Here is a 9,859-nt window from a genome sequence, read left to right on the forward strand (position 1 = left end):
ATTAACCGTGCAACAATTTTGCAAAAATGGAGAAAAAGTATACTTTTCTTTTTTGGGGCATGTGACCTAGTGCCCCTCCTGGATTCACGCCTAATATAATTTATAGGGTAGGGATTAGGGTGGTCCTTATTTGTCAACTTTTGAATTTTTAAGCGGGCGCCCTCTCAAGCTGTTCCAATTTGGTTAAAATGGAAAACCTCAAATTTAAAAAAAAAAATCATCGACGTCTAAGGTGTGCTCAAAGAGCTTAAACTTTCTAAGCATAACGGCTTAAGTCGGTAATAGCATTGAGGCATGGGTGCACATGTGTTACTGCACTTTCATTCTACTAGGGGCTCGCATATATCAAATGAGAAGTTAATAACGATAGTTATTATAGGGGGATCCTTATTTCAAATCTTTCAAACTATAAAAAATTTTGGCATTTCTTTTCCACGCCGTGATCACGAGATAGACACGCCGAACACATGTGCAGCCAAATCGTACTGAGTGATGTCACAATGCTATGTCTGCACTCTGCGCCGTGTTTTGCCTGCTGAGTAGGATACTGAATATTGTAGCAGCCTGATTAATAATAATATAATAGTCTTGTTTTTTCATGTACTGTAAGCGTTAATGGCAGAATCTACAAGAAAACAGTCTGAGATATACTTAGTTGGGTCAGTGAAGGATGAGTTTACTGGCTCAAAATTGCCATCTGTGCATGATGCTCTCGCCGTGTAGCCTACTTTTACTGGATAAAGATCATGAAGGAAACAAAAAGGGAGGAAGCCAAGCATACTATCCAGAAACTTTTCGCATACTGGAGCCGAGCAAAGATTCCAGTACGGGATGAAAGAAGAGCAATTAAGAAGTTGGATGGTCTTATCACAGCATGGGAAAACCTAAAAAGAATAAGAATAGAAAGACCGATACGCAGAAATTGAACGAAGAAATCTTCACTGCAGAGTATCCAAATTTGTTTGATGTTTCTCATGGCAATGCACTCAAAATGATTGACATTCAAGAGGACATAGAATTTTTGGTTGCTCAACGGGAACCTGGCAGGAGAGGGTATATGGCAGGATTGGACAAGAAGCTGAAGAAAAGAGAGAATGAAAAGGCAACAAGAGTGAAACAAATGAAGAAACGGAAAACTGCTAGTGACGAAGCCAGGAAGGAACTGTTTGATAAAGTTGTTCTAGAGAGCAGCTCTTCTTCAAGTGAAGAGGATTTACAAGAAGACGAAGATTTCATACGACCTTCATCATCTGACTTCAGACCTTCACCTCTTCAAAAACGTGGCAGAAAATTTTTTTTAAACCAGATGTCCTTGCTTCTCTTGACAGAGGTAGGATCAGCGATAGGCATGCAGTTCACACTGTAGTATCTGTGCTATCTGCAACAGGTTTGAATCTTTCAGAATTTGCTATTAACCGCTCTTCTCTTCGACGATATCGCAGAAAGTATCGTGAAGATAGGTCAAGGGACCTGAAAGCAGCGTTTCAGAGTTATGGAAAGGAAAGCTGATGCTTGATTTGACAGGAGATGAGAAAGTTGATAGACTGCCCATTATAGTTTCTTCTGATGGCGTTGATCAGCTTCTAGCAGTATACCTAAACTTCCATTTGGAACAGGACAGGCCATATGTGATGCCATAATCCAGACTGTTGATGAGTGGAATATCAGGGAAGACATTAAGGCCTTCAGCTTCGACACCACAGCAGCCAACACTGGGCGACTTAAAGGAGCTTGTTCACTTCTTGAAGCAAAGCTTGAACATGATGCTCTGTATCTGGCATGCCGCCACCATATTCATGAGATTATACTTGAGGAGGTGTTTTCGTCTTGCTTTGGCCCTTCATCTGCCCCAGAAATACAGCTATTCAAGAGGTTTAAGCAATTTTGGCCTAAGGTTAAGCATCATGACTACACTCCTGGAATTCAGGATGAAGTTGTACTAGCTGAATTGGATACTGAAACTCAGCAGAGGGTGCTGTCCTATGCCAAGGAGCAGCTAGACAGCAAACATCCCAGAGATGATTACAGAGAACTTCTCGAAATCACGATTATCTTCCTAGGGGGATTTCCACCTGAAAAGATAAGATTCATGAAGCCTGGAGCCATGCACCGAGCAAGATTTATGTCTCGTCTCATTTACAGAAGATATTCATCTTCCGAAACAGTGGATTTTGTCTGACTAAGCGTGAGCTAAAGGGTCTCAAAGACCTATGTATCTTTGCAGTGAAGTTCTATATTAAAAGCTGGTTTTCTTCACCTCTTGGAATTTCAGCTCCAAAGAATGACCTCCAACTAGCTAAAGAATTGTTGGCATCTGGTGACCAAGTATCACTCACTGCCCTAAAGAAACTGAAACGACACTTTTGGTACCTGTCTGAAGAAACTATTGGATTTTCATTCTTTGATGCCTCCATTTCCTTAGAAGACAAGAGAAAGATGGTTCAGGCATTGGTTGAACAAGGAGCAGAACATCCAGCCGAGCAAGTCAGTTTGTCAGACCAAGACATACGAACGAAGGAGATCCCTGACTTCGTCACAAAAAACACGAAGAATTTCTTTGAGACTTTGAGTATTTCAACTTCATTTCTAGAAGAAAATCCTAATTTATGGTCCAGTTTGCCAGCATTCATTGAGACCCAGAAAACTGTTGGAACACTTCGTGTTACGAACGACACAGCAGAGAGGGGTGTAGCTCTCATTCAGGAATATAATGGGTTGCGGAAAAAATCAGAGGAACAAACACAATTTATCCTCCAAGTAGTGGCTAAGCACCGAAAGAAACTGCCTCACATAACTAAAGCTGCTCTTGTTGAGAATCAAAAAGACAGACTATTGTAGAAGAGTAAAGAGACATTCGTCATTTTGTTTTTTTGTAGAACATTTGATAACCGCTAACATTTTGTGTTATCATATTAATTGGATTCAGCCACGTGAAATTTCGTTTGCATTGAGCATACCTTAATTTTCGTTTAGAATAGAAAATATTTTACAGTAAGTGTTTTTACATCAAGTGGAATCAATGTAAGGGGCGCCCATACAATTTCTTCCAACTTAAATTTTTGACTACATATAAGGACCACCCTAGTAGGGATAGCAAACAAAGCAATCAAACGGATTCAAGGTATAGCCTATTCTAAACTTGTTATACTGTGCTTGCTAAATAGCCTTTTGTAATTGCTAATAAAACTTTGATTTTATAAAATCAATGAACACATATAAGCAATCAATTATTGTGTGATAGTTCTGCAGTAAAATCAAGTTGACTCAGTTAAATTAGCGGTTGAATAAGTTCAGAAATAAAATTTAAAAATATGACATGTATACTGCAGTTGTCCATTATGTATTTAAAGATGGAATATCAACAAAGCCAAGACGGTTTATCGTAGCCAAACATTTCAAAATCTTTTCTGTACACCTCATACAAGGCAGTGGCTTTGCTTTTAGGTATTTGTTTAAAATATTCTTTCACAACATGCGGCTGAGTTCTGTACACCTTTTCCTCAAAGAACACTTGTTTGTGTTTTTTGGATATGTTCAGTTTATGTTTCAAATAAGCGATGTCTTCTGGAAGTGTTTCCATTTTTGCAATGTAGTCATACTCCGACTTGCAAGGCGAGCATATTTTATCGTATAATTCCCAGTGAAGATCATTAATCACAGGTCTGTGAATTATTGAGTTTACAAAGTCTTCAAACGTAGCTCTTCCGTCATCTCTTTTTCTTCCTCCTTCAATATGACGGCGTCTGTATCTGTACTTGCGATGTATTCGCTTCGATATTCGTCCAAAATAGGATTTAAAACCATCGACCTTCGGTCTCGTGAACAATTTGTCATAGTAAGCCGACACGAGACGGCTAAAAGGATTACGAACCAAAATTATCTGAAAAAATAATTTTGATTGATTCCTATTATTATAGGAACCTTTATCCTCCAGACTGGGAAAGATTTTTACAAGCTTACTTCTGGCAGCGAAAAGGCTTTGAACTACAGATGCATGCCCGGTCACCGAGTTTGACAGAGTAGGCTAAACTTTTTGCTTTATATTTGAATTATTCCATCAACTCGGTGCCGGTGTAGACTATAAAGCTATCCTTGAAATGCGCTAGCTACTCAAGCGCACACCCCGGGAGTTGAACCAACTCCGCTTGATCTTGTCGTTTTTTCTTTTATAAATTTAAACGCTTAACCAACTAAGTTATCGGGGCGGAATAGTTTTTTTTGGCTTTAATTGCAAATAAACTGTAAGAATACGGTACATCAAAAAAACTTTTTCGTTGATTGATTATTATTAAACCTCTCTACATTGAGCCTGTAGAACAAGCAACAGACCGTCTATCACTTGGTTTTTGGGAGTGATAAACGGTTTTTGGGATTTTGGAATCACTTGGTTTTTGGGAGTGATAGGCTACTTTTCGACGGCATAATGGCTTGAACAAGCGCAAGGATTTCCGGATAAAGCAAGCGAAGTTCAGGGGCTAGCTCGAGAGGGCAAAGGAGGAGATCTGTCACGAAAGTGATATCAGAAAGGAAGATGGACTTTTCATTCTATGTAACAATGTAACATACATCGCGTAGCAATAATGTCTCACACATTGTCACCACGGAACACAAAAAGGGTTATTGTCTCCTGGCACTGCAAATCCTAGATAGGCCTATGCCATTGGAGAAATGTGGCTGCATCGTTTTATCAACGGTCCTTCATCATACAGCCAATCTCTGTTAGCAATAATAATGTTATAGTTTTATGTATTGTCGCTCTATAACCGCTAAGGTCTTTTAGGGACAAGGCTCATTTGTAATTTTATATTAGGTTTACGATGACATCACATTATTACCTGACTTATTCTCACTGTGTTATGCAAGAAAGAACACAATCGGGACCGTTTTTAAAGTCTTCGGTTTGACCACACCTGCAATCGCTCTCAGATTTACTAGCACCAGAGCCGAAACTACCCCGCCACTACGCTGGTTCTTATGGTTAAGAAACGGCAAAAAGTGTTATACTTGGAAAACACGAAAATTATATACTAATTAATTAAACTGTTTTTAACTATTAAGTTTACTTTTGGTTCAGTTTCAAGTAAAAAAAATATATTGTTAGGCTAATCATCAAAAGTATGTTAAAAATAAATACAAAGTGTCTTTTGTAAAGACAAATACAAAACTACAATATTAAAAATAGAAAAAATTTTACCCCTCATGATCAAGAAAGCTAATGATAATGACATGTAGGCTACCTACTTTATATGATTCAACATAGTTTTTGGTTCTTGTTTCATCATCTTTCGGGGATTTTAAAAATACTTCTTTGCTAGCAAAGTTTATAATTTTCATCCCAGAGATATTTCCAGAAAAGTATTCTTGCTCCGAAAAATAATTTTCCATCACAAGAATTGATTGAAGCCAACTACTGAAACCACACTTGAAAATGTGGCAAACTGAAAACTTACAAATTAAAGATTAATGCAAGAAGTAAACTGATAAGCCTACAACTTATTAGGCCAGTTTAAACTATAGAAAGCTTATTGGCATGTAGCCACAATGAAGAGTAGCCTAAATGAAATGCGCTTTTAACCTTTCGTAGGCTGTAGTGTGGCAGAATAACAACATTAAAGTTGCGTTGGTTGTTAAGAGCGTTCAAATAAATCAGCCATTTATAACCAATTTAGAACAAAAATTAAATCACTAAGCTACAGTATGAAAAAACAGTAATACGTTGAAGTGGTGATAATATTGATAATATAATCACTTATAGTTTGCGCCTGTTGTGACAACGGTACTACGACAGTTTATCGAACGACAATTATTCGAAGGACTGTTTATCGAAACGACTGTTCACCGAACGACAGTTAATCAAAAATCTAATCCCTAACCCTAACTCCTAACCCAGGGCTACTCAACCAATGTTAGCAAAGGTCCATTTTTGACAAGTTGAATATTTTTGCGGTCCGGTGAATATTTCACATGCAACCACGAAAATTAAACAACAAGTAGCCTAGCTTACGAGCACCGAAACACTTTTCAGGTAGTAGCCTATGTAACGCGACTTGGGTTTTTGTCTCACACAAACAAAGAAATAAAAAAAGAAAAAAATTATTGTGCTTCTTTGTAGTGTAGCTGTGTGGATCGCACATCAGAGAAGGCGGCAAAGCGTTGGGGGGTCTGGGGGCGAAGCCTCCAGCTCCTTGGATAATCACGAAAAATTGCTTTTCTCTAATGGAAATCTGTTTAAAGCGGCCCTAAAATGTGGCGATGAGGTTATTCTTCCAGAAACCCGAGGTCCACTTTCAGAGAGAGAGAGGAGTTCTTTTATTTGCATCAACAGCACATGTGAAAAAAACAATACAAGATTACAATGTGAACTAGGTTGTTTTAATGTTTGCTGTTGATGATGGGAGTGGCAGAAGGACCGAACTGGTCATCAAGTCTGCCACACCTGTGTGGTGTCATAACTTATTTGACATGGAACGGTGTCGGAGTTGAACGCAAATATATATTGTATACATTACAACATAAAAAACAATACACACACGAAATTTAATAGTACAATATAAAACAGGAATACAAGAAGTGATGGAGAAATACAAAATGGCATAGGCTATACATACAACACAGCATACTGGTAAGACAAAAGCGAATATACAGTAATTAGCGAGATACGGTGAGAATAAGTAAAAACAGTTTGATGGCACTATATCAGTTACTTATACCCAGACATTAAGTGCAGTTTTAATTTTTTAGAAAACATACTAATTGTTTGAGTTTTTCTTAGCTGTTCCGGTAATTTGTTCCAAGTGTTTGTTCCAAGAAATTTAATTGAGCGTTGGCCAAGCTTTGTATGCATTCTTGGTTTAAAAAGTATATCTTTCATAGCACCTCTGGTATTATAGAATATGAGTTTCATAACTAGAACGAAAGTACTTCAACACCAAGAAGGTCCGGATTCGGACCGCGGCCCGCCAGTTGAGTAGCCCTGCCCTAACCCGTAACCCCTACTCCTAACCGCTAACCCTACCCCCTAAGCATATGTGCTTCGTCGTTCGATAAACTGTCGTTTCGATAAACAGTCAGTCGATGAACTGTCGTTTCGATAAACAGTCGGTTCGATGAACTGTCGTTTCGATGAATTGTCGTTCGATAAATTGTCTTTCGATGAATTGTCGCGTCACGGATGAGCTGAACTATCATTAATTATAAGTGATTACTAATCATGACAACTATGCATGTACACCTTTTAGATAGGCTACTTGGCCATGCAAAAATTCTGTAGACCGTGTGAGACGAGAGTTTGAACCACCACGAATAATAAGAAAAATCAAGTGACGTAATACGTTCATTTCACAACGAAAAAAAAAGCAATGAGTCTTACCTTGTAAGTTTTAGAGTACAGTCCATGTAATTGAACATAAAATGTTTCGTTGGCACACACGTCTTCTTTATTTAAACGTTCACAGGCCATTCGTAAAGTTGACTGTCTCTCCCTTTGAACAACTTCCATAATCCTTGTAAAATTTTCTCCGAGTTTATACAGCTTCGGCTTACTTGGACCTTGTGCCAAAAATGTTTGCGTGATTCGACTGTCCTTTAAAAAATTATTGGTCACGTTTTAACCACTGCAAAAATGTTATGTTCTGTAAACCATAGCCTATAGGAGTTTAAGTTAAAAAAAAAATGAACGAAAATGGTTGATGTCTTACAAACCACCAAACCAAACCACGGAATGGCCCGTTTCGGCGAGTTCCCTATTCGGCAACAGCGTTTTTCTGCGAGATCAATATTTGGCGATGCTTTGAAAATCCAACGAAGACCTTATGTAAATCCAACGACACCTGCTGTTTATTTAGAGAATTTTGTATTTTATTCCGCAATATCGTTTCTTTTGCATTCCGACAAAGAAAAATAAATTAAAATTTAGCGAAAAATGCTTGAACTATAAAATTAAAATGTTTGCTCACATAAAATTGACATGTATCCTACATCATCCATCTTCTTTGCGTATGCTTATGTCATTCATTTTTTAAATAAGCTATTAGTTGATTTTATATGACATTTCAAATATATTTTACATCAAAACAACCTTTTTCATAAAACGATGCTGTAACTCAAAACAGTCAAAGAATTTTTGATGTCAACAAAACTCTTGAATGTAATGTAAAGGCAATTACATCGTTTTAACGTCGCCAGACGTTGAAATCGTGTACAAAAGGAAACTTTTGCTGACCAGGACCTGAGAAACATTTACAAAAGCCATTCGATTTGTTCAAAGAATCCAATTAGCTTAACAGTTCGTATTTACATTGATTCAATGTCTGAATATTTAATAATATTCAATCGTTGGATTTACAGAAGGCGTCGTTGGATTTTCAAACAATCGCTGAATAGGGAACTCGCCGAATCGGACTCGCCGAAACGGGTCATTCCGCAATTAGACGGTAGCCACTTAAACATGCTCTTGTTGATTGGTAGTGTCGTTGCTGCAATTGGGGTCTTACTGGGAATTGACACAAGTGGCTACCACATGAGACAGCCAACGTGCAACGTTTGCAGTGTGAATTAAAGCAATATAAAAAGGTCTATCTTGCATTGTAAAGATTACTAGCAAGGTGAATAAATTCTGGAACAGTTTTATTTGCCAGTCAGTTTTTCATCGTTAATTAACCTGTCAGTTTAGAACGTTTGCTAATTTTAACAGTCAGTTTGCGATTACCTACGGTAGACCAAACATTTGATTTATTTATTTATTGGTAAAAAATCTTTCAGTCCCAGATTATCTCATTGGCATAAGAATATTTTGAGCTTTCATGGCATTATGAATATTTCGACAAAGATTGCTGCTAAAGCTTTGCTACTGATCTCATAACCACTTTTCCAGAGGTGTCCAAAGTACGGCCCACAATGCGTTTTTACATTGCCCGTGCCTGTTGTTGCGCAATGTATTATTTTTGGCCCGCAGACACACATATAAAAAAAAACTCGCGGGGAAAAGAGTTGGAATCATTACTGTGTTAAATTAGTTAGAATGAAAATAAACCCAAAATCGTCCAGTTCCGACGTGGGCTTAATAAGCAGGGACTACTCTATTATATTTTAGTAATAGGCTATGTATTAAAAGTCTTTATTGTTTTTTTATGGGTAAATACATTACCTTCGGTATTGTTAGATGGCTGTTTGCAAGCAACATAGAAAAATAAACATAACAATACAATAAACCAATGGATACTCCCATCACAAAGCTGAGTTTAGGATCCATAACTATCCAAGGATGCCGTAACAAGTTCAACTTGCTAAACATAATCTAAGAATCAAAAAACTAAGATTATCTACAGGAAAATCTGTAAACAAGTCTTTTCAACTTTTTTCATTAAAGAAGTAGCCTAATATTGAAATACCGTGAACAGATAACTAATAACAACTCCATTGCATTGAATAGCATTACGAGGGTATGAAGTGCAGCAAGTAGTTAACGGTTAAATAAACATAACTCTAAAAACACAATAAGTAGCAAAAGCGGAATATGGTAGCCTACTGTAATGTGCTTTTGTAACAATACGGTGTAGTTTCAATTGCCACACAAGCTGTCGTTGCATTACCTGATTCTGGCTGATAAAACACATCTCGCAATGTTCAACCAGGGGTAAAGAAAAAAGGTAACGGTGAGTCCCATAATTGAATCCAAGCATCGGAGGATGAGAAGATAAGGTTCTCATTATACTAAACCAGCGATTCTCAGCAAGTGGGCCATGGCTCACTGGTGGGCCATAGAAGCATTTTGAGGTGGGCCACAGACGTATATAAAAATTTGAGAGATTTGTTGATAAAATTTGTTTCATTTTTTTCATTATAGTTAATTATACACTTG

General features: G+C 37.6%; 1 protein-coding gene across 2 annotated transcripts; it reads right to left on the reverse strand.

Moving 5' to 3' along the window:
- Positions 1-3,197: 3,197 nt before the first annotated feature.
- LOC145772246 (carbohydrate sulfotransferase 9-like) lies at positions 3,198-9,375 on the reverse strand. 2 transcript variants are annotated; one of them, XM_082584103.1, is made up of 4 exons: positions 9,146-9,375; positions 7,370-7,582; positions 5,242-5,445; positions 3,198-3,880 (listed from the first exon to the last, which is right to left on the reverse strand). In XM_082584103.1, exons 1-4 carry the CDS (start codon positions 9,290-9,292, stop codon positions 3,359-3,361), a joined length of 1,086 nt encoding a protein of 361 aa, XP_082440229.1. In that variant the 5' UTR covers positions 9,293-9,375; the 3' UTR covers positions 3,198-3,358. The 2 variants fall into 2 exon arrangements, with proteins under 2 accessions (XP_082440229.1, XP_082440230.1); XM_082584104.1 differs by lacking the exon at positions 5,242-5,445.
- Between the last annotated feature and the right edge of the window lie 484 nt (positions 9,376-9,859).

This window comes from Aplidium turbinatum, chromosome 6 (assembly GCF_918807975.1).
Source record: "Aplidium turbinatum chromosome 6, kaAplTurb1.1, whole genome shotgun sequence".
Taxonomy (NCBI): Eukaryota; Metazoa; Chordata; class Ascidiacea; order Aplousobranchia; family Polyclinidae; genus Aplidium; species Aplidium turbinatum.